The sequence below is a fragment of the Lipotes vexillifer genome, unplaced genomic scaffold (assembly GCF_000442215.2).
Source record: "Lipotes vexillifer unplaced genomic scaffold, Lipotes_vexillifer_v1.1 scaffold500, whole genome shotgun sequence".
Taxonomy (NCBI): Eukaryota; Metazoa; Chordata; class Mammalia; order Artiodactyla; family Lipotidae; genus Lipotes; species Lipotes vexillifer.
The window spans coordinates 903896-930186 of NW_006778765.1; the positions used below are offsets into that span (position 1 = coordinate 903896).

Below are 26291 nucleotides of genomic sequence, written 5' to 3' on the forward strand. Positions count from 1 at the left end.
TAGGACTCCGCACTTTCACTGCCAAGGGCCCAGGTTCAATCGCTGGTCAGGGAACTAGGATCCCACAAGCCACGCAGCGTGACCCCCCCCCCAAAAAAAAGAAACCAAGAACTGGTTCTTTGAAAGGGTAAACAAAGTTGACAAACCTCTGGCCAGGCTCACCAAGAAGAGCGAGAACCCAAATAAAATAAGAAATGAAAAAGGAGAAATCTCAGCTGGTACCATAGAAATACAAAAAGGACATAAAAGAGTACTATCAACAATTATATGCCAACAAATCTGACAACCTACAAGAAATAGACAACTTTCTACAAACATACAGCCCACCAAAATTGAATCAAGAAGAAATAGATGATCTGAACAGACTGATCACTAGAAGTGAAGTAGAATCTGTAATTTTAAAAACTCCCTACAAACAAAAGTCCAGGACCAGGTGCCTTCACAGGCAAATTCTACCAAACATACAAAGAAATTACACTGATTCTTCTAAAACTGTTCCAAAAGACTGAAGAGGAGGAAACACTCCCAAAGACATTCTATGAAGTCACCATCACCCTGATACCAAAATCAGACAAAGATACCACCAAAAAAGAAAATTACAGGCCAATATCTTTGATGAATATAGATGCAAAAATTCTAAGCAAAATATTAGCAAACTGAATCCAACACCACATAAAAAAGATCATACACCACAACCAAGTGGGATTCATCCCAAGTTCACAAGAATGGTTCAACATCTGCAAAGCAATCAATGCAATACACCACATAAACAAAAGAAAAGTCAAAAACCATGTGATTATCTCAATAGATGCAGAAAAAGCATTTGGCAAAATTCAACATCATCCATGATAAAAACTTTTACCAAAGTGAGTATAGAGGGAAAATACCTCAACATAATAAAAGCCATTTATGACAAACCCAAAGCCAATATAATACTCAGTGGTGAAAAGCTGAAAGCCTTCCCACTAAAACCTGGAACAAGACAAGGATGCCCACTCTTACCACTTCTATTCAACATAGTATTGGAAGTCCTAGCCACAGCAATCTGACAAGAAAAATAAAAGGTATTCAAATTGGAAGGGAAGAGGTAAAATTGTCACTAAATGCAGAAGACATGATACTATATATAGAAAACCCTAAGGATTCCACACTAAAACTACTAGACCCTATAAAGGAATTCAGAAAAGTAGCAGGATACAAGATTAACATTCAGAAATCAGTTGCGTAAATTTCTTGACACTAATGATGAAATATCAGGGACTTCTCTGGTGGTCCAGTGCTTAAGAATCCACCGTCCAATATAGGGGACGCAGGTGCGATCCCTGGTCAGGGAACTAAGATGCCACATGCCGCGGGGCACCTAAGCCTGTGTGCTGTCAACTACTGAGCCCGCATGCCCTAGAGCCTGTGTACCACAACTACTAAGCCCGCACGGTCTGGAGTCCACGTGCCACAACTAGAGAGCTTGCTCACCACAACTTCTGAGCCCATGCTCTCTAGAGTCCGTGCACCACAATGAAGAGCCCATGTGCCACAATGAAAGATCCTGCATGCCGCAATGAAGATCCAGAGCGCCACAACTGAGACCCGACACAGCTAAATAAATAAATAAAAATTAAATTTAAAACCAATTTAAATTGGTTTTAAAAACCAATGAAATATCAGAAAGAGAATGTATAAAAACAACACATTTTAAAATCACACCAAAAAACATAAAATACCTAGGAATAAACCTGTCCAAGGAAGTGAAAGACTTATATGCTGAGAACTATAAAACATTACTAAAAGAAATTAAAGAGAATGCAAAGAAATGGAAAGATATCCCATGCTCTTGGATTGGAAGAATTAATATTATTAAAATGGCAATACTACCCAAAGCAATCCACAGATTTAATGCAATCCCTATCAAATTACCCATGACATTTTTTGCAGAACTAGAACAAATAATGCAAAAATTCATATGGAGCCATAGAAGACCCAGAATTGCCAAAGCAATCCTGAGGAAAAAATTCAAAGCAGGAGGCATAACTCTCCCAGGCTTCAGACAATACTACAAAGGTACAGTAATCAAAACAGTGTGGTATCAGTACAAAAACAGACATATGGATCAATGGAACAGAATAGACAGCCCAAAAATAAACCTACACACCTACATTCAATTAATCGTGGACAAAGGAAGCAAGACTATAAAATGGGAAAAAGACAGTCTCTTCAGCAAGTGGGACTGGGAAAGTTGGACAGCCACATGTAAATCAGTGAAGTTAGGACACACACTCACACCATGCACAAAAATACTCAAAATGGCTTAAAGACGAACATAAGACGTAACACCATAAACTCCTAGAAGAAAGCACAGGCTAAACATTCTCTGACATAAATCGTACCAATGGTTTCTTAGGTCAGTCTCCCAAGGCAACAGAAATAAAAACAAAAATAAAATGGGACCTAATCAAACTTAAAAGCTTTTGCACAGCGAAGGAAATCATTTAAAAGAAACGAGGGACTTTCCTGGTGGTCCAGTGGCTAAGACTCCACACTCCCAATGCAGGGGGCCCAGGTTCAATCCCTGGTCAGGAAACTAGATCCCACATGCTGCAACTAAGAGTTCGCATGCCACAACTAAAAGATCCCACATGTTGCAAATGAAGATCCTGTACACAGCAACAAGGATCCCACATGTGGCAAGGAAGATCCCACACGCGGCAACGAAGATTCCCACACATGGCAACTACGAACCGGCACAGCGAAATAAATAAATAAATGTTAAAAAAACAAAACAAAAAAACCCCGAAAAAACCTACAGAAGGGGAGAAAATATTTGAAATGATGAGACCAAAACTGCTTAATGTCCAAAATATACAAACAGCTCATACAACTCAACAACAAAAAAACAAACAACCCAACTGAAAAATCAACAGAAGATCTTAATAGACATTTCTCCAAAGAAGACATGCAGATGGCCAGTAGGCACATGAAAAGATGCTCAACATCACTAATTATTAGAGAAATGTAAAACAAAACTAAAATGAGGTACCACCTCACACCAGTCAGAACTGCCATCATTGAAAAGTCTACAAATAACAGGGACCCTGATGACATAGTGGTTAAGAATCCGCCTGCCAATGCAGGGGGCACGGGTTCAAGCCCTGGTCCGGGAAGATCCCACATGCCGCGGAGCAACTAAGCCCGTACACCGCAACTACTAAGCCTGCACTCTAGAGGCTGCATGCCACAACTACTGAAGCCCGTGTGCCTAGAGCTCCACAACAAGAGAAGCCTGCGCACTGCAATGAAGAGTAGCCCCTGCTCGCTGCAACTAGAGAAAGCCTGCGTGCAGTAATGAAGAGTCAACACAGCCATTTATTTATTTATTTATCTTTTTTTTTTTTTTTTTTTCGGTACGCGGGCCTCTCACTGTTCTGGCCTCTCCCATTGCAGAGCACAGCCTCCGGATGTGCAGGCTCAGCGGCCATGGCTCACAGGCCCAGCCGCTCCGCCGCATGTGGGATCTTCCCAGACCGGGGCACGAACCCGTGTCCCCTGCATCGGCAGGGGGGGGGGGGCGCCCCGCGCCCCCCCCGGGACCCCCTTTTTTTTTTTTTTTTTTTTTTTTCTTAAATTCTACAAATAACAAATGCTGAAGTGGGTGTGGAGAAAAGGGCACCCTCCTACAATGTTGGTGGGAATGTTAAGTTGGTGCAGCCACTATACTGGAAAATAGTATGGAGGTTCCTCAGAAAAGTAAAAATACAGTTACCATATGATCCAGCAATCCCACTCCTGGGCATATACCCAGACAAAACTGTAATTCAAAAGGACAGGGGCTTCCCTGGTGGCACAGTGGTTAAGAATCTGCCTTCCAATACAAGGGACACAGGTTTGAGCCCTGCTCCGGGACGATTCCACATGCCGTGGAGCAACTAAGCCCATAAGCCACAACTACTGCACCTGCACTCTACAGCCCGCGACCCACAACCACTGAGCCCACGTGCCACAACTACTGAAGCCCACGCGCCTAGAGCCCGTGCTCCGCAGCAAGAGAAGCCACCACAATGAGAAGCCCGCACACCGCAACAAAGAGTAGCCCCCACTCGTCGCAACTAGAGAAAGCCCACACGCAGCAACAAAGACCCAACACAGCCAAAAATAAATAAATAAAAAGATACAGGTACCCCTATGTTCATAGCAGCACTATTCACAATAGCCAAAACATGGAAACAACCTAAAGGTCCGTCGACAGATGAATGGATAAAGAAGATGTGGTACATATATATAATGAAATACGACCCAGCCATAAAACAGAACGAAATAATGGCATTTGCAGCAACATGGATACAACTTGAGATTATCATACTAAGTAAAATCAGAAAAAGACAAATACCACGTGATATCACTTATATGTGGAATCTAAAATATGGCACAAATGAGCCTATCTACAAAACAGAAACAGACTCACAGACATAGAGAACAGACTTGTGGTTACCAAGGACAATGGAGGGAGGCAGAGGGATGGACTGGGAGTTTGGGGTTAGATGCAAACTACTATATTTAGAACAGACAAACAACAAGGTCCTACTGTACAGCACAGGGAACTATATCCAGTCTCCTGGGATAAACCATAATGGAAAAGAATATTAAAAAAAAAAAAGAATGTATGTATGTATACAAATGAGCCACCTTGCTGTACAGCAGAAATTAACACAGCATTGTAAATCAACTATACTTAAAAAAAAAGAGCAACAAGCATAAACAGAAAATAAAACAAAATTTAAAGCTATTTCAACATCTGTGAAAGTACAATCCAGCAACTTTTTTAAACAGCAGCTAGAATACAATCAATTTAGTAACTTACAACCAGCTCTTAAAAAGAAATGAAATAGAAACTATAACGATGCACTGCACAAAGGGGTAAACAATGTTCAAGAAAACTCTCCGATACATATAATGTATGGGTTGCAATGTAAAACAAAATGTACCCAGCTTTTGAAGAAAAAAAAAAAGTAAAATGTGTAACTATCGGTTCAGAAAGTTTGAGAATCTTTTATTTTATTTATTTTTGGCTACACTGGGTCTGCGTTGTTGCACGCGGGTTTTCTCTAGTTGCGGCAAGTGGGGACTAATCTTCATTGCAGTGCACAGGCCTCTCATTGCGGTGGCATCTCTTGCTGCAGAGCACAGGCTCTAGAGCCCAGGCTCAGTAGCTGTGGCACACAGGCTTAGCTGCTCCGTGGCATGTGGGATCTTCCCAGACCAGGGCTCTAAACCCATGTCCCCTGCACTGGCAGGCGGATTCTTAACCACTGTGCCACCAGGTAAGCCCTAAAGCAATGAGTCTTAACTGTAGCTTTGTGAAACACCCATTGCCAGCTGCCTAAAAATAATGATTTTGTTTTCTTTTCCTTCTTTTTTTTTTTTTTTTGAGGGTGGGGGCGGGTCTGCACTGCGCAGAATGCAGAATCTAAGTTCCCTGACCAGGGATCGAACCTGTGCCCCCTGCAGTGGAAGTGTGGAGTCTTAACCACTGGACCGCCAGGGAAGTCCCCAAAAATAATGATTTCTGACTCATTAATTTACACACTATAATTAAATGTTTTTAAAGAAGTAAAACATTGATTTACACCAAAAAATGTGCATAGGATATTTCTGAAAGGTAAAGAACATCATATAATCCAGTGGTAAGGTCTCACAAGGTTAAAGAGATTTATAATCTACACTCTAGGACACTGGATTCAAGGCAATGTTATTTCCAACCGAATTATGATTATCTCTGAATAATTCATTTCTCTCGACCTAATAAAAATCAGTTATTAAGAAACAAAACTGTTCTAGGACTTCCCTGGTGGTGCGGTGGTTAAGAATCTGCCTGTCAATGCAGGGAACATGGGTTCAAGCCCTGGTCAAGGAAGATCCCACATGTCGAGAAGCAACTAAGCCCATGTACCACAACTACTGAGCCTGCGCTCTAGAGCCCATGAGCCACAACTACTGAAGCCCACTCGCCTAGAGCCCGTGTTCCACAACAAGAGAAGCCACCACAATGAGAAGCCCACTCACTGCAACAAAGAGTAGTCCCCGCTCGCCTCAACTAGAGAAAGCCCGCGCGCAGCAACAAAGACCCAATGCGGCCAAATATAAATAAATAAATAAATAAATTTATTGAAAATAAATAAATAAATAAAATAAAAATACAAAACTGTTCTTGCAGAAAGCTTTATTATTCAAAATACCCCTTCATGTTTCCAACATCCAGAGGGTATTCACTTCATTCTAAACATACAACAATAAAACTATAAAGAATCAGAGATGATTTTCCTACAATGACAACCAGGAAACTTTTACAAAGCACAGTAAAATCATCTGTAATCTTCTATAAATCTTGCATAGAACAAATATACTGCTGTAAGTGCTTCATTTTCCCCCTGCTTTTCAAAAAAACTCACATTAAAAAAAAAAAAGAATTCACATTAAAACATTTTTGACAGGAGATAGATTTTTTTGGTCTCCCACAGTGTGAGCTAATTAGAGATTTTTAAATCTAGTCTACACAATACTGAAAACTATAGCATTAATAACAATGTTATTCTCTAAAATACATTATGTGGTACAATTCTGTAATAAAATTTTCTTAAAAGTTAAGAAAATATGTTTCCAGATCTTTCACTTGGCTTATGCATTTATACTGAGACTCCCAGATTTTTTCAGATTAAATTTTTAGTGTCTTTAAAAGCAAAGAAAGCTATATGGCATACACAATTCACACTGCAAATTCTTAACGCTAAGAGACAAAATATCGACATTACTTCTAAAAACACAGCAACTAATTTTTGACAACTGAAATATACACACAGTCACTAACAAATTACCATTCTCTGGCCTTCACAGCACTTATCCTTACTTGAAATTATCAGTTTGTCTCTGTTCTTCCAAACATATATAAATGTAAGCTCCTATCTTGCTGACAAAATATTCCCAGCACATAGCATAAAACACAGCCCAGCACAGCCTTCAAACATTAACTAAGTGAATATTAAATACTGTCAAGAATAGGACAGCCTTCCTCAGAACAGAAAGTCCTCATCACTGGGGAAGACTACACATCATTAAGAATAAGAGTCTGAATTATTAGAGAAATGCAAATCAAAATTACAATGAGGTAACCTCACATCAGTCAGAATCACCAACACTAAAAAATCTACAAACAATAAATGCTGAAGAGGGTGTGGAGAAAAGGGACCCCTCCTACACTGTTGGGAATGTAAATTGGTACAGCCACTATGGAGAACAGTATGGAGGTTCCTTAAAAAAAACTAAAAATAGAACTACCATGTGACCCAGCAATCCCACTATGGGCATATACACAGAAAAAAACATAATTCAAAAAGATACATGCACCCTGATGTTCCCTGTAGCACTATTTACAATTGCCAGGACATGGAAGCAAGCTAAATGTCCATTGACAGAAGAATGGATAAAGAAGATGTGATACATATATGCAATGGAATATTACTCAGTCATAAAAAGGAACGAAATAATGTCATTTGCAGTGACGTGGATGGACCTAGAGACTGTCATACAGAGTGAAGTCATAAAGAGAAAGACAAATATCGTATAGTATCGCTTATATGCCGAATCTACAAAAATGGTACAGATGAACTTATTAGCAAAGCAGAAGTAGAGTGACAGATGTAGAAAACAAACTTATCGTTACCAAGGGGGAAGGGAGGGTGGGATGAATTGGGAGATTGGTAATGACATATATATGCTACTGTATACAAAACAGATAACTAATGAGAACCTACTGTATAGCACAGGGAACTATACTCAGTGCTCTGTGGTGACCTAAATGGGAAGGAAATCTAAAAAAGAGTGGATATACATATATGTATAACTGATTCACTCTGCTGTACAGCAGAAACTAACACAACATTGTAAAGCACCTACATTCCAATAAAAAAAAAAAGGAATAAGAGTTTGAATACGATCATAAATCGTTAAATCCACAAATCCATATCTAAAAACATGATCTTAAGATTTTAAAAAAGACTACAGCACTCAAGCAGCAAGTACTCACTAAAATAGTTATTTAAAAATTTTTCTTATTGTTTGTCTTAATTTCTTAAGATTCTATAATATAGACTACTACTATAAGAAAAAACTATAACAATTATTTTAACAAAGAAAAGCAGATCAGCATTCAACTAAAAAATAAAATGTTGACTTTTCTTTTTAGTAAGTACCTTTTCTTGAAAGACGACAGCAGTTTCTAGCCCTGGCATGATGTCCAGTAGGAGTCTGCAAGCAGCAGTGTTTAAAGGGGGCTCTCGGCTTGTCATCACATATGCATTCACCAGCTGTAAAGAAAAGGAGTACTTCTCATCTGAAATTCAACCCAATCAAATTAATAACGACTAATAAATCCTTAATACATTCCCATAGCTTGCCTAAAGGGTATTAAAGACTATACCTAACATTACTAATTAAACCTGTAATTATTAGAAATAGTTATGATCCTGCTGAGCCATGATAATACCATATAATTTCTTCTGCCACTTTAAAGTCAAATCCCCCTAAAACAACTCAGCAACCATAGAAATTCAAGCTCAAGGCGTATCACAAAGAAAACACCCCCCATCCTCATATACACTTTTTCAGAAGGATAAAACAGGGCAAGATAAGCCTCCCCTCACCCCTCCCTGATTCTTGACAATAGTTAATGAAAAAATTTGAGTTTTATATTTTATATATATAAATGTATCAATAAAACTTTCCTTTTGGCACTCATCAAATAAATACTGGATCTCTAAGTGGCACTGTGTTCTATTGCTGGGTATACAACAGTGAATAAGACACAGTCCCACCATCAAAGGGTTCATAATCCAAAAGAGGTGACAGTTGGAAAAACAAATATCGTAAGTACAGGATGCTACAGAAGCCTGTAGGAAGCCATACAACTCTGCAAAGGAATCAGAGAAGGCTTTAGAGAGGAAGGGATTCCAAGCGAGAACATGAAGGACAAGTAGGAATAGCTAAGGAGGAGTGGGAAAGAGAGGAGGGCCAAAGGTCAGGAACAGAAAATGAGAGAACAGAGGCCATGAGATTGGGTTTATAAACCAAAATAAAAAATTTTAAATTTATCTTGAGAGCAATGGGAAAGCACTAATGGATTTTAAGCAAGAGAATGCCATGATCATTTTTTGCACTTGATAAAGATTTTCGGGATATAAGTAAAGAATGGGTTGGGACAAGATAAGAGAAACCAATTAAGAGGCTATTGCAGTATCAAGAGATGGTGGTAGCTAACCTAAGGTCTGACAACAAGGGCAGAAAGAACTGGAGGGATTTGTGAAGGTTAAGGGGGAGGGCACAATAAGACCTGTAAGTTCACTGAATAAGAAAGCTTACAGGAGTAAAGGATAACTTCCAGCTGGCTAGGAAAGGACACCATTACTGAGCTAGAGCATAAGAGAAAGAGATTGTGGGGCAAACGATGAGACATGCAGAATTCAAGGTGCCCGTGGGAAATATCCATGTGGGAACGTCTAGAAGGCAGCTGGAAGTGATCTGAAGCAGAAAAGAGACACCAGTGATAAAATTGGGAATTAATATAATACAGATTGAAATAATAGCTAATAATTACTGAGCCCTCATGTGCCAGGTTCTGCACTAAGCACTTTTCATGCTTAATTTCATTCAAGGAGTACAAAAACATTTTAAGGTAAGAACTATCATCCCTATTTCATAGATTAGGGAAATAAAGCTTTGAGAAAATAAAGCTTGGAGAGGCTTAAGTTGCCTAAAGATCAAAATGTCAACGAAGAGTGGAGCTGCACTTAAACCCAAAACATGGACCCCAAAGCCCATGCTCTCAAGCATCATGCTATTCCACCTCCAAAATCAAACCTAACAGCCACAATTTATTGAATAATTACTGTGTTCAGGAGCTGTGAGTAATACATACTTTTTTTTTTTTTAACGCTCATTTACTCCTCAACAGACCGGAGTTAAATAAGGCACCTTTCTCTCCCTCCACATGCCCCATGCACACACCCATAGTGTCAGTGCAGAGTCATACAGTACATATCACTCTTACTTTTCTATTCAAGAACCCAAGAGAACTCTTATATTCCCAAACTCAAAATCATCTCACCCCAGAATGAGCACAGATGCCTTGGGAAACCTCACCAATATTCAACTGAACAAAGTACACACCAAAGAGAAAACACCTTGGCCACAACCAGGACTTCGGTAATAAAGAAGTCCATGATTAGTCTATTTCATTGAACCGATACCAAATTTAAAAAGCTACCCACTCTATTCCCAACTTTGTCAAGGCCTCAGGAAAAAACAGACTATTTACAAAAAAACAATAAAGGTACAGCATCTGCTGATGATAATCTCTAGAGAAAAGTAAGAAGCAAACCTACTGCATTCATGAAATCATCATTCTTGAAGAGTATTCTCAGCAAGTGGCCCAGCATACACTCTGGATCAGCTCGACCTACCAAAAGAAGAGGGGAGGAACAAACAAAGGAATGAGTAAGTCATCCCAGTCAAGCAACTCAAACCTCTGGAAAGGCACCTGGGTTGTTTTAAGTACTATTAAAAGGCCAGCAAAAATTAACAGAAACAAAGAAAAAATTCTTTTGATGAATCAGATTTCATAAGGAACATTCTTTAAAATTAAAAATGACAATAAAAAATTTGAGACACTGCTCTCTAACATTCCCATCTCCCAGCATATTGCCTACACATCAATGCTGAATTAAATAAATGAGCACTAGACCCAGACCAGCATCACTAAGAGTATACAAGGGTCTACAAAAGAATCATAAAGGAGCCTAAAAGAATGAAAACCCATGACTTCCCAGACAAAGAAAGGAAGGAAGCACAACTTCTTTTGATGAGTGGCCTGGAAAAGATAGGCTCCAAGTCCAATCTCTCAACTATAATGCCAACAGCAGCACAGATGTGTCCTCAAACCTGTAATGAACACTCCATTGTTCATTGCAACTCATTGCAACTCATTGTTCATTGCAATCCCACCAAGCAATCACCAATTCTAAAGATAAAATAAACTTGGTCATCTTAACTTCTGAGCTCCTGGGGAAAGAAGGGAGGCCAGGAACCTAGGATTTACTCAACACACAGCCTAAATGTAAAAGAATTAGTTAATGGTTGGGAAAATTACTGGTTCGCTTTTAAAAGAGATATCATCAATTTAATTTTCCTTTCAGAGTGGCAAATTTGTCAAAGGATACAATTTAGGATGAAGAAAAGATATAAGCTGCTGATATAAAGTTTTTACCAAGCTGTAATTAATATCCCAAAGTAATTCACAAAAACAGAAGTTAGAGAATGGTACCATAAAAACAAACATGGACATCAGATTACTTAACTTTCTCTCTTTATAAAAGATGAAACTGTGACCCTTATTTTTATTAATAGAAATTATGCCTAATGACAAATATGACTTAACATAAGAGTTAGGAAGGAAAAAAACTGTCTTTAAATTTCTACTGAAAAAAAAAGGCATTCTTCTCTCCCTTCTTCCTCGTTACCATTTTATCCTTTCTAAGGCAATGTCACTAAGCATGATCATCTCTTTAATTCTTTTCACAATCCCAAGAATTAACTTTATTTCTTTTCACTTTCCTACTATTTCATGCTCTGATTGCCTTACTGAAGATGTTAGCTCAATAGCCGTTCTCAAAGTCACAAGTGGGGATGTCTAGGACAAGAGCAGCAGGTAACATCACATAAACAACTGGACACTCAATATGAAATGCTTAGCTTACTTACATTTGGGAATAAAAGTCTAAGAAACAGAAATAAACCCTGGAACATTTGGGTGGATATACAATGTTCTTATTTTTATAAGTCCCATTTATTCTCACTATCTCTCCACATACAAAATCTCAGACTCTTCTCTCCAAAAAGAACTCCTGGTTTTATAAAGAGAAAATTTATATGCAGTGTGGGCCCACACGACATAAGCTTTGCCCAATGGTAAGCTAACTTAGAGAGACCATAAAATAGCAGTCTCAAGTCCCATACAGTTCTGTATTATAGCAAATTCCATGCCAAAGCAAGCTGGTTTGTCATGACTCTAATTAAATTGGCCCAAAAGAAAACCACATTAACATGAGATGGCATATTTTAGCTGTTGGAACACTAAAGTAGACATCAAGAAATCCATTCATTCATTATTCAAGGTTCCAAGCATCAATTTCATAACTAAAAGCAAGGCACTGAATGTATTCTCAACCACATCTCCCCATTAGTAAAAGGATAATTATTGTTGTTAGAAAAATGAAGGCACAGAGGATAACACCTTTTGGTTTAGAAGTCAGAAAGAGAGAACATTTTTCTCTTTTTAAATCTCTGTAATCATATCAATTGAGTCAATAAGGTATATCTATATAATTTAGTTCCTTTAAGTTAGCTTCTAGTAATCTTCCATTTAATAGGTAAATATTAAAAGTATTTCCATTTTTCCAGGAATTTATTTTTCCTCTCTGCCCCCACCTTGAGCAATATTTTAATAAATTCTATTTCAATTGAAAAATGTTCCTTATATTAAGCATTTTTTTGTTTTGTTTTGTTTTTGCGGTACGCAGGCCTCTCACTGTTGTGGCCTCTCCCATTGCGGAACACAGGCTCCGGACGCGCAGGCTCAGCGACCATGGCTCACAGGCCCAGCTGCTCCGCGGCATGTGGGATCTTCCTGGACCGGGGGCACGAACCCATGTCCCCTGCATCGGCAGGCAGACTCTCAACCACTGTGCCACCAGGGAAGCCCTAAGCAGTTTTCTTTTGTAAGAAAATTAGAGCCAGGCTTAAAGGAACATAGTCTCACCAGGATGTCGATCATCAAATGGGTCTGGATCCCCCTTACGATATTCTTCAGTTTCTTTTTCAATCAATTCAGACATCCTAGCACAAAGAGAAGACAGGGTCAATTCTAGACAAGCATACAAAAAAATTGTATCACTACCTACAATAGTCAAACAATCAAGGTACAAAATAAAAGCAAAAAATTAGAAAAAGGGTATTTTCCTAACAAACATAAAGACCTAAACAACTATCTCATAAAACAATTTCCACTCCCAAATTCATTCTTCTCTCCAACTCTCCTGTCTCAAATAATAGCACTATCCCCTCAGAAGCCAAAAACAAGGAGTCATCATTAAAACTGTCCTTTTTTCCCCATCCCCCACAGCAATAATTCCTATAAGCTCTACCTACAAAATATCTCCTGACTTCAATCATTTCCTTAAATCTTGACCACTCCTACCCTTGTCCAGACCACCTTTATCAACTTCTGGACTACCTGCAATAGGCTTTTCCCTGGTCTCCTTGTTTCTTGCTTCCATGCTTGACCTGACACAATACACCTCCAACTTTCAATGACTTACCCTCAACTTAAATTAAACCCAAGCACTACAAGGTTTACAGTAACCTGGCTTTTGTCTGCATCTATGACCACTTCTTGTACTCCTCCACCCTCCTTTATTAAGCTACAGTCATATGGCCTTCCCTGCTCTTCAGAGTCCAAACTCGTAACTGCTTCAGGACCTTTCTAGGTGCTGTTACCTCAGCCTGTAACATTCTTCCACCCACCCAGGTTCCCACCCCTGCCCTAAGCAACCACTCACCTACTTTTTCTCACTAAAGATTAGTTTTGCCTGTTCTACAATTTCATATAAATGAAATCACATATACTCTTTTTTTTTTAGATTATTTTATTTATTTATTTACTTTTGGCTGCGTTGGGTCTTCGTTGCTGCGTGCGGGCTTTCTCTAGTTGCAGCGAGCGGGGGCTACTCTTCGTTGTGGTGCGTGGGCTTCTCTTGCTGCGGAGCACGGGCTCTAGGCATGCAGGCTTCAGTAGTTGTGGCTCGTGGGCTCTAGAGCGCAGGCTCAGTAGTTGTGGCGCACGGGCTTAGTTGCTCCACGGCATGTGGGATCTTCCCGGAACAGGGATGGAACCCGTGTCCCCTGCATTGGCAAGCGGATTCTTAACCACTGCACGACCAGGGAAGCTCCACATATACTCTTTTTATGTTTGACTTCTTTCACTCAGCACGTTGAGTCATCCATGTTGTTGCATGTTATCAACTGTTCTTTTTTATTCACACATTTTTTTTTTAAATAAGAAAAATCACTTTCTGAGTACCCTAAGGACTGACATTTTAACCTATTATAATGACAATCAAATAAAAGGCTTTCATGCTCTCCAGTATCTAGGACGCTCTATACTAACTCAAATTTTCCTGCATGCTTTATTTCCACAAAATCATACTTTCTAGTCTTAAGGGTTAAGCTCCCTGCAAAAATTCTTGCCCACTCTGGTATATTTTTCCCCATCAAGCCTCAGAAGTATTTCTACCTTTTCTACCCTTCCCCCTAAACTCTGAAAACTCTCTTTGCCACAAAGGATGATCACATAAAATGTATTTTAAATTACATATTATAAGATCTACTAGTATCTTCAGTGGAAACTAAGCAATATAGCACAGCAGAAGTTAAAAACATGGATTCTGGAGCCAGATGGCCAGTGATCAAATCATATCTCTTCCCCTGTTTGTGACTTCGGTCAAGTTATTTAACCTCTCTGCACCTAATCTGTAAAATGAGGATAACAGTCCCTATCTTACAGAGTTTCCCTGAAGTTAAAGTTAATATATGTAGTCTGCTTAAAACAGAACTTAAGTCAGAGCTATTTAGGTGGTGTCCCTATGGAAACTGGGAATCAATAACAAATAGAAAATGAACTAATCTAAGGTAGATATTGATGCAATGGGGCAGGAGGGAGCCTTCTGGAGGTAGTACTCAAGTTCTATAATTTGATCCAGGTGATGATTTTTTAAGTAAACAATCCATCCCTCAGTATCCACAGAGAATTGGTTCCAGGACCTCCCAGGGATACTAAAATCCTCTAATGCTCAAGTCCTTTGTATAAAATGGCATAGTACAGTTGGCCCTCCACATCCACAGAGTCAAGCAACCGTGGGTGGACTATAAATTATATCTCAATAATATTAAAAAAAAAAAACACAAAACCTGGGTTAAGCTTATATAGCTTGGTGCAATGCCAATCCTTTTTCACAGAATTAAGTCAAAGTCTTGATTATAATAAATAAAACAACATAAAGAATAAAAAGTCAATCAAGTTATAGAGTTGTACATTTTTCTTAGGAAAATAGCCAAAAGATCATTTAAAAAAATAGTCAGTAAAGGAGCAGGTAGGCCTGAAATTCATTTGCTTTTCATGCAATATACCCAAACTGAAGCCAGTTTGCAGGGTGAGAGGGATGACAGATGTGAAGGTACTTTAGGAAATAGCCAGTGAACTAACAGACCCACAATTTGAAGGATGGTAAGAGTTCTGCCCCTATCTAAAATAAACTATACTTTGAATTCATCCTACTGTCTCCTAAAGTCCCAGTCTAACCTTAAAGATCTTTTTAAGATCTTGCTCCATATAACTTTATCTTCCATTCCTACCTTATATTCACCCTCCACTCTGGTGGGGCCCATTTCCTCACTGCCACAAAAACATGCCCCAGTTCATTCTCCCCTAGATACATTTTTCAGTCACATGTGAACTTTTCCTAGAAAACTTTGTCTCTGCTTTCAATCAAGGTATATTCTACCAACTTTCAAGTCCCTGTTCCAAGGAACCTTTACCACATCCTACACTGGAAAGCCCACTGGAATTGGAGTTAAAACCCAGTATTTTAACCTTATCTTTCTACTGCCTGGCTATAGTCTTTTGGGGTTTTTTTGTTTTGTTTTTTTGTTTGTTTTGGCCACGTTGGGTCTTTGTTGCTGCGCGCAGGCTTTCTCTAGCTGCGGCAAGCAGGGGGGTACTCTTTGTTGTGGTGCGCGGGCTTCTCGTTGCAGTGGCTTCTCTCTTGTTGTGGAGCACGGGCTCTAGGTGCACGGGCTTCAGTAGTTGCAGCACACGGGCCCTAGAGCGCAGGCTCAGTAGTTGTGGTACATGGGTTTAGTTGCTCCGCAGCATGTGGGATCTTCCCAGACCTGGGATCGAACCCGTGGTCCCTGCATTGCAGGCGGATTCTTAACCACTGCACCACCAGAGAAGTCCTATAGTCTTTTGCAAGCAGCTCAGAGGATGGCGGCTATTATTTAACAATGTAGCTCTCATACTTTTAGTGACAAATGAAGAAGCTGAGGTTCAGAGAAGTGTCTCCTACAGTTCTGACACACAAAAGGTCCTCAAACATTTGTTGAATGAATAGAAGAAACGGACTCATTCAAATTCTTTCCATTCTCCTAACCCCTAGAATATTTACAAACCACACTGCCAATCTAGCACTTCATTATATGCTATTTTGTACTACTATGCATTTTTTGGAGCCATTAGTTGCCTCCCAGATGGTTATCTCCTTGAAGATAGGGTCCCTCCATTTAGGCTTTGCACTGCTGAATACCATAGCATAATGACAAAGTTCAGGGTCAAATATGATAATTAATATGAAGTAATCCTGAAAATAAAGTTTCTTGGTTTTTGGGTTTTTCTTGGCCTCACCACACAGCTTGCAAGATCTTAGTTCCCTGCCCAGGGATTGAACACGGGCCCCAGCAGTGGAAGCACTGAGTCCTAACCACTGGACCGCCAGGGAATTCCCGAAAATAAAGTATTAAAAAATATTTTGTATCTTTTGAGCAATTAAATGAATCTACCACTAACACTATCATCCCCATTCATGACCCTCGCCTCCTTTCAAAGGTACATCAATCAATAATCCATACACATTAAATGCACAATACTTAAGATTCTTTAATTCACTGTGGCTGCACTTCAAGTAGCTTGCGATTAATAGTTCTTAATCTCCAATGCCTCTACAAATGAAAATCCACTTTCCACCAGTCAGCAATAATCCTTTCCCTAAAAAAAAAAACCTGTACTTTCACATGTTCCCCATCTATCAAGAGCAATTATGAACAAAGCATTTATCCCTGTTTAAACTTCCATAAGATCATAGTTCTCTTTATCCCTAGAGAATAGATCATTGCATAAACAAAGTTTTTTTTCTCTGCTATGATATTACAGGTTAGATATTAAAGAGCCCCATGTTCCAGAGGCTTCCTGCTCAGAAAAACCATGGGCATCCCAACCCAGCCTTTTTTTTTTCACTTTCTCTTCTTCCTTAACACATTCATTCAATAAAATTATGTCCCACACAGTTTACTATGTACCAAGCATTGGGCAAGTCAGTGTCTGAGGCAACACAAGGAGACACCAATAAAAACGAGTAGTACCTGACTTCAAAAAAAAACTTACAATTTAGTGAGGAGATACATGTAAAAAGATAATTACAATACAAGTGGTAATTAAAATGGGGGGAAGATTTTTTTTAATTGAGGTATAGCTGATTTACAATGTTGTGTTAATTACTGCTGTACAGCAAAGTGATTAATTTATACATATATATACATATACATACATTCTTTTTTCAAATATTCCTTTCCATTATGGTTTATCATGGGATATTAAATATAATTCTCTGTGCTATACAGTAGGACCTGGTTGTTTATCCATTCTATATATAAAAGCTTACATCTTCTAATCCCAACCTCCCATTCCATCCCTCCCCCAACCCCCTTGGCAACCTCTATGTCCATGATTCCATTTCTGTTTCTTAGATAGGTTCATTTGTGTCATATTTCAGATTTCACATATAAGTGATATCATATGGCATTTACAGACATGATTTTTTTTCCCCCCCTCCGGTACGTGGGCCTCTCACTGTTGTGGCCTCTCCCATTGCAGAGCACAGGCTCCGGACGCACAGGCTCAGTGGCCATGGCTCACGGGCCCAGCCGCTCCACAGCATGTGGGATCCTCCCAGACCGGGGCACGAGCCCGTGTCCCCTGCATCGGCAGGCGGACTCTCAACCACTGCGCCACCAGGGACGCCCCAAGACATGATTCTTGAACTGCTTCCTGAAAGGACTAGAGCTTGCCAGGCAGATATACCAAGGAAAGGCATTTCAGGCCAAAGAAACAGCAAGTGTAAAGGCACAGAGACACTGGAAAATATAGTTCTATTCCTCTCTGAAGAACAACACTATGAGGCAGAAAAAGGAAGTACAGACTAAATCATAAATGGCCTCATAGGCCACTCTAAATTACATTTCATTCTGAAGGAAAAGGGTGCCAGGGAAGAATTATGAGCTGAGGTATAACAATCAGATTTGTGTATGAAAAAGATAAATCTTTCAGCAAAGGGGATGATATATTAGAAGAGGGTAAACTGCAGACAGAGGGATAATGCACACTGCCTAATGAGCCAGTCAAGACATGATCAATACCCAATAAAGGAAGTGGGAATGGGGAAGAAGAGGAAGCAGAAACCCTCAGGGCTTGGTGACTAAGTTGTGCTAGTAAAGGAATACACTAGGGAGAATGGTTTTCAGTTTTTAGTTTATAACTATTTACACCAAGGCAGGGAGTACAAAAGCACAAACTGTGAATGAAGAGGGAGGTAGGATGAAGATGATAAGCTCTATTTTGAACACAGTATGTTTCAGGTGTCTGTGGAATAACCAGGTAAACATGTGTACACCAATCAGCTGAGAAAATGGGTCTGAAATTTTTAAGAAGAGGAGTCTGAAGTGAAAATAGAAATTTGAAAGTTAACATGAGAATAATTTTTTAAATCATGGACAGAGATGAAACTATCTAGGTAGAATACTTAGGGTAAAGAGAGAAGAGAACCACAAACAAAACCTTGGCGCTAGAACATTGGCAGGAGAAGAACCTTGGAAAGAGAATGACAACAAAAGGGCCTGAGAGGAAAGGGAAGAAATTTTAAAAGGTTCAAGAAGTAGAGAGATAAAAGACTAGTTCTGACAGGGAAAAAAATGGATTGAGAATTCATGAAGTGAGCCTTCCTTCCTTCCTCCTTTATTTCCTTCCTTCCTTCCTTCTGTCTTTCTGTCTCTCTCTCTTCCCCTCCCTCTCTCCCTTCCTTCCTTCCTTCCTCTCTCTCACTTTGCTTCTTCTGGGTAGCCAGAAATTATTTTGCTCTGAGAAGTGAGAATAAACTAGAGGAAGTGCAAAGAGAAGAAAGAGAATTACTGAAGGCCCATTCTATTCTCCTGAGAAACTATTTAATGGCCTACATTATGCCAACGCTTATGCAGGGTCTGAATGAGTGTTGTAAGGTCAGACCCAATGACCCCATTGATTTTCTGGCAGAGTATCTTTTCCAAGAACAATCCCGAAATGCAGTGAAACTTTAAAGATCTCATGTCATATACTTTTACAGAGCTGGAGATGAGTTTAACATTGTAATTTGAAAAATTGCTTTAAAAATGCTTTTCTAGTTTTGGGAAAATTTTTTTCTTCCTGCAAACAAATATTTTATTAAGTAGAATCATTAAAAAAACTTCTATGGAAAACAAAAAACAGAAAATTCACAAAGTGAAAATGTTCTGTAACATTCTCCAATTTTTCCTTTTTTTTTTTTTGGCCACACTGTGTGGCTTGCAGGATCTTAGTTCCCCAACCAGGGATTGAACCTGGGCCCACGGCAGTGGACTGCCAGGGAATTCCCAATTTTTCCTTTATTAAAAAAAAAAAAAACTTAATTGTTCATACCTGGTAAGGATAGGTACCATGTCCTGCCCACTGCCATGTTCCTTTTCCCACTGCTCCAGCAGGGTAGTGAGCTCAGCTTTGGAGTCCACATGTACCGCTACTGTAGTCATGACTTGGCCTAAGAAAGCAAAAAAAAAAAAAGAAAAGAAAAAGAAAAACACACACACACAAATGAACACAGGCAAATAAACTTGACATACTTCCTATGAAAAGAAAAGTGAGGAGGGAGGAAAAAAGGGATGTGCAATCAAGGGAAATAACTAAAAGCATGGGAAATTTAACCCTTGGACCCTGTAGATAATTTTATTTGTGGTACAGTGGGAAACCCAGGATTGGGAGCCTGGATACCCATCAAGTCATGACAAGTCTTTTCTTCTCTCTCAACTTCAGTTTGCTAGACTGTCAAATGAGACAGGGTACTGGATCAAAATCATGATTCTCAACCTTTCTAGGATCAGGAATTCCTGAGAATCAGATAAAACCTATGGTTCCTTTCTCCCCTCAGAAACACACATACAGGTATCCCTGCTTTTCAGAGAAGTTTGCTTTATGCCACTTCGTTTTTATGAAAGAACTACATTAGTATCTGGTTTTGTTAACCCAAAGAAATCTGAAGAGGACTTCTGCTTTTACGAAAAAAAGGCGAAAAGCAAAAACAGCGTTGTGTTTGCTTTGCAGCGAGCCATTATAAATGCAGTGTGCACCCCAAGCAGTGAGAGTGGTCCCACCAAGCTCCTTCCATGGGAACTACACTCAACAGCAAGCTGCTACAGCTTTGAATTGTGCCTGTGAGCATCTGTGCTTTATCTCAATTTCTATGCATCCGTGAGCAAGATGTGTCCTAAGGTAATTGCCTCTTCAAGTCATTTCAGCTTACGAAAGGTTTCACAGGAACACTCTACAACCTGTAACTATACACCACATGTATAATAATCCCAAGTCTAGATCTCTGAGGTCCAAAGCTTTGAGGCTTTTTTTTTTAAAAATACAGAATACAGCAAAAACTACTCCCAGAAATATTCTGCTCTTCTAAGTCTTCAGGGAAAGTTCTATGAAAGATAAGCAACACATTCCTGTTAATTCTTAACAACAGATCAAGAACTGAAGTGGATATCATTACCAACATGAAAGCTGAGAAAGAATATTATAAACCCATTCGTCCTTCAGCCTTCCTAATCTGTCTCACAGCTGATCTTCTGGAAGGAGAAGAGGCTGGAGAAAGGCATAAAAAGTTGCTGGGTTGAGTGATCAGCCCAGGGGTACAAAAGGACAGGGAGGTGAGACAGGCTCTGAAGGAGCCGCATGTGACATCCACACAGGGAAGAGAGGTTTATAAGGGACTCCAAAAGGAATAAATGAGACCCAAACGTTTAGATGGTTTACAGATCAACTTCTTTGCCAAAGCAGTCTTAGGATCAAAATGTCAAATCCTGCCATGCAAAATGTGTATTTTCACAGAAATAGCAACCGTTCTGTAAAAAGTTTCAGTCCACAAAGGCATTACTAGCTCATCTAGGATTATTGTTCACTCTTCTACCATAAGACCAAAAGAAATATATTTACCACCAACTCTCGAAATTTTAAACATTTATGTTTTAATCAAGTTGACGCAATTCTAATAGTAGAGTGATTCATGTCACCTGAGCTACCCCTTACTCCAAAGAATATTTCCAAAAAAGAAAAGAAAAAAAAGTTAAAATGCTTTTCTACAAAGAATCCACATTTTCAGTCTCTCTAGCCAAAGATATACTACAGATGTGACCAATATGGATTTCTGACCTTAACTTGAGAAGACCTAGGCTGTATTTCTGACTGCAATCTACTAACTATATATGCATTTTTTTAATAAATTTAATAGGAATAATTATAGATTTGTAAAAAAAAAAAGTTGCAAAGATAGTAGGGAGAATTCCCATATACCCCTAACTCAGTTCAGGTTTCGCTAATGTTATTTTATAGTGATATGGTGTCAAAATTAAGAAACCAAAAACTGGTACATTATATTAATTAAACTCCAGACTTGATTCAGATTTCACCAGTTTTTCCATTCATGTCCTTTTTCTGTTCCAATATCTCATCCAGGCTACTACATGACATTTAGTTGGCATGTTTCCCTAGTGTCCTCTGGTCTCTGACAGTTTTTGAGTCTTTCCTCGTTTTTATGACCTTGCCAATCTGGTAGAGTATTAGCCAGGGGGTAGAGAGGGGCAATAATTTAACCAATTTTTTTCAACAGTAAAATTTTATGCTAAGGTAAGAGACCTACAGACTGGGCAAAGTAGTAATATGTGGTAACAACAAAATTAATCTCTTAAGACACATCCTAGAAGTGCAGGAGAGAGATGGCTTTACTGGTGCATTCTACCAAACATTTAAAGAAGAATTAAGATCAATCCTCAAATTCTTCCAAAAACTGAAGAGGAGGGACACTTCCTAATTTATTACATAAATCCAGCATTACCCTGACACCAAAGACAGACAAAAACATCACAAGAAAACCATAGACCAACATCTTTTATGAAAATAGATGCAAAAATCCTTAACAAAATACTAGAAACATGAATGCAGCAGCATATTAAGAGGATTAGATATCATGACCAAGTGGGATTTAACCCAGGGATACAAGGGTGGTTCGACATATGAAAATCAATTAAAGTGGGCTTCCCTGGTGGCGCAGTGGTTGGGAGTCCGCCTGCCGATGCAGGGGACACGGGTTCGTGCCCCGGTCCGAGAGGATCCCACATGCCGCGGAGTGGCTAGGTCTGTGAGCCATGGCCGCTGAGCCTGCGCGTCCGGAGCCTGTGTTCCGCAACGGGAGAGGCCACAACAGTGAGAGGCCCGCATACCGCAAAAAAAAACCAACAGCTAACATTATACTCAATAGTGAAAGACCAAAAGCTTTCCCCCTAAAATCAGAAATAAGACAAAGATGCCTGCTTCCACCACTTAAACACTGTACTGGAGTTCTAGCCAGAGCAATTAGACAAGAAAAATAAAAGCCATCCAAGTTGGAAAGGAAGAAGTAAAATTATCTTTATTCACAGATGACATGACCCTATATATAGTAAATCCTAAAGAATCTATAAATAAAAACTATAGTTAATAAACAAGTTAGCAAAGTTACAGGATACAAGATTAACACACAAAAATTAGTTGTATTGCTATGTACAAGCAATAAACAATCCAATATGAAATTAAGAAAACAATTTCACTTAAAATAGCACTAAAAAGAACAAAATGCTAAGGAATCAATTTAAGCCAAAAAGGCACAAGACTTCCACAAGGAAAACTACAAAACATTGCTAGAATAAATTAGAGAAGACCTAAATAAATGGAAAGACATCCTGTGTTCATGGATTAGAAGACTTACTTAATATTGTTAAGAAGGCAATACCCTCCAAAGTGGTCAACCGTCAGTACAATCCCTACCAAAATCCCAATGACCTTTCTTGCATTAGTGCAAACATCAATCCTAAATTTATATATAATTGCAAGGGATCCTGAATAACCAAAACAATCTTGAAAAGAAGAAAGTTAAGAGAATTCACACTTCTGACTTCAAAACTACAAAGTACGATCATCAAAATAGTATGGTACTGTCATAAGGAAAGACATACATACCAATGCAATAGAATTGAGAGTCCAGAAATAAAATCTCACATTTATGGTCAATTGATATTCAACAAGTGGGCCAAAACCAGTCAACAGGGAAAGAATTTGTTGAAAGACCATTAGACCATTACTAGAAAGACCAATGTTCTTTCAACAAATTGTGCTGAGACAACTGGATATCCACATACAAAGGAATGAAGTCGGACCCTTGCCTCACACCATGTACAAAAACTACCTCAAAATGAATCAAAGACTTAAATATAAGAGCTTAAACTATAAAACTCTTAGAGGTAAATCTTCATGACTTTGAAATTGGCAACGGATTTTCATATGACATCAAAAGTATAAGCAACAAGGGAATAGATAAATTGGACCTCAACATTTAATACTTTTGTGCATCAAAGTACATTATCAAGAAAGTGAAAAGACAACCCACAGAATGGAATAAAATCTTTGCAAATCATATATCTGATAAGGATCTAGTATCCATAATATATAAAGAACTCCTACAACTCAACAATGACAAAAAAACCTGATTCAAAAATGGGCAAAGGACTTGAACAGATATTTCTCCAAAGAAGATATAAAAATGGCCAATAAGTACATGAAAAGATGTTCAACATCATTAGCCATTAGGGAAATGAAAAACAAAACCACAATGAGATACCAATCATACGACTAGGATGACCAAACGCAAAAAATTAGAAAATAAGCACTGGCAAGGGTGTGGAGAAACTAGAATGTACACTGCTGATAGGAATGTAAAATGGTACAGCAGCTATAGAAAACAGTTTGGTGGCTCCTCAAAAAGTTTTAAAAAAAAAGTTAAACACAGAATTACCATATGACCCAGCAGTTCCACTCCAAGTTATATACCCCAAAAAATTGAAAACAGATATTCAAACACTTGTACACAAATGTTCAAAGCATATTCACAAGAGCCAAAAGGTGGAAACAACCCCAAATGTTTACCAACAGATAAATGGATAAACAAAATGTGGTTATATTCATACAATGCAGTATTATTCAGCCATAGAAAGGAATGAAGTACTGAGTCATGTTACAGCTGTGGATGAACCTTTAAAACAATACGCCAGGCAAAAAATGTCAGACACAAAAGGTCACATAGTCTATGATTTTATTTATATGAAACATTCAGAATAGGTAAATCCATATACAGAAAGCTACCTAGTGGTTGCCAGGGACTTGGGGGAGGGGGAAATAGGGAGTGACTACTTAATGAATGTAGGGTTTCCTTTTGGGGTAATGAAAATGTCTTGGAACTAAAAGAGGTAATGGTTGCACAACATTGTTAATCTACTAAATGCAACTGAATTGTGCACTTTAAAACGGTTAATTGTTAATTTATGGTATGTCAATTTTACCAAAAAAAATTTTTTTTAATGGGAAAAAAGGTCCAGGAGGGAATGGATAACTTAAGCCATCAGCCTAGAAGGGCTTATAAAGGCAAAGTTTAAAAGAAACACTACCTCTAACAAAGGTCAACTCAAGGGCATTAAAATAGTAAAATTTTAGGGCTTCCCTGGTGGTGCAGTGGTTGAGAGTCCGCCTGCCGATGCAGGGGACATGGGTTCGTGCCCCGGTCCGGGAAGATCCCACATGCCGCGGAGTGGCTAGGCCCGTGAGCCGTGGCCACTGGGCCTGTGCGACCAGAGCCTGTGCCCTGCAACGGGAGAGGCTACAACAGTGAGAGGCTACAACAGTGAGAGGCCCGCGTACCGCAAAAAAAAAAAAACAAAACAGTAAAATTTTAGAGTTCAATTTAGAAACACACATGTACTTCTGGTATCATTTTCAAAATTTCCAATTAACTATGCCTAAAAATAATTATAACTTTGGGAATATTCACTTGCCCAGGGAAAATATAAACTTAAACTAAAATAATAATATCAATGATAATTCATTTTACTCTCAGTGAAAGATTAACAAAATGCAAAAGGTGCAGTCACCTTGTTATAGACAAGACAGTGAAGGTACATTACTCAATTCACCATGTTCCAAAGTGAGTTCTTTAAGTGGCATGCAGAATTTATGGCCTGTCTAATAGTGATACAATAGTTACCAATTACTGAATATCTGTATGAGATAGACAGTTGGTTAAGTAATTTATTTACATTATTCTGAATTTTCACAACCACCCTGCCCTTATTTTACAGATGAGGAAAAGGGCTCAGAGAAGTCCCCAAGACCACTTAATTGGTACTTGGTAGAAAAGGGGTTCAAGCATTCAAATCTCAACTCTGCCAACAAACCTGTGAAATCTTGGTCAAGTTATTTAACTTCTCCAAATCTCAATTTCCTTATCTGTAAAATGGAAATAGTTGTTGCGAGGGTTAAATGATAACATTGTCCATACGATGGAATAATATAAACCCCTACAAAAAATATGTAGAGGGAATTCCCCGATGGTCCAATGGTTAGGACTTGGCGCTCTCACTGCTGGGGCCCCGGGTTTGATCCCTGGTAGGGGAGCTAAGATCCTGCAAGCCACGCAGTGCGGTCAAAAAAAAAGTCTTTATCCTGAAGGATGCCTGCCAAAGTATTTAGGGGTGCTGTGTCTGCAACTTATTTTCAAATGGTTCCACAAAATAAATATATACCACATCTACCTACTAAGAGAAAACATTGCAAAATATTAATAACAAGTGTTGAATCTAGATGGATAAGTATTCATTTTCCATTCAATTTCATTTTACATGCAGAATTTATGGCCTAATAGTGATAGAGACCTACTGGAGAACAGACTTGAGGATATGGGGAGGGGGAAGGGTGAGGTGTGTTAGGGCGAGAGAGAGACATGGACATATATATACTAACAAACGTAAGGTAGATAGCCAGTGGGAAGCAGCCGCATGGCACAGGGAAACCGGCTCGGTTCTTTGTGGCTGTCTGGAGGGGTGGGATAGGGAGGGTGGGAGGGAGGGAGACAAAGAGGGAAGAGATATGGGAACATATGTATATGTATAACTGACTCACTCTGTTATAAAGCAGAAACTAACACACCATTGTAAAGCAATTATACCCC

At 39.0% G+C, this 26291-nt stretch overlaps 1 protein-coding gene across 1 annotated transcript in view; it reads right to left on the minus strand.

The window, feature by feature from the left end:
- The window catches only part of DCAF1 (DDB1 and CUL4 associated factor 1), an 82545-nt gene extending 56994 nt beyond the window's left edge, over window positions 1-25551 (minus strand). The window contains exons 1-5 of the mRNA XM_007451885.1: window positions 25519-25551; window positions 19634-19751; window positions 12857-12933; window positions 10425-10498; window positions 8238-8351 (exon numbers count right to left, since the gene is read on the minus strand). Coding sequence (XP_007451947.1) covers window positions 8238-8351; window positions 10425-10498; window positions 12857-12933; window positions 19634-19743 — 375 coding nt within the window. The 5' untranslated portion in view covers window positions 19744-19751; window positions 25519-25551. The remainder of the gene's footprint in view (window positions 1-8237; window positions 8352-10424; window positions 10499-12856; window positions 12934-19633; window positions 19752-25518) is intronic.
- Window positions 25552-26291: the final 740 nt, after the last annotated feature.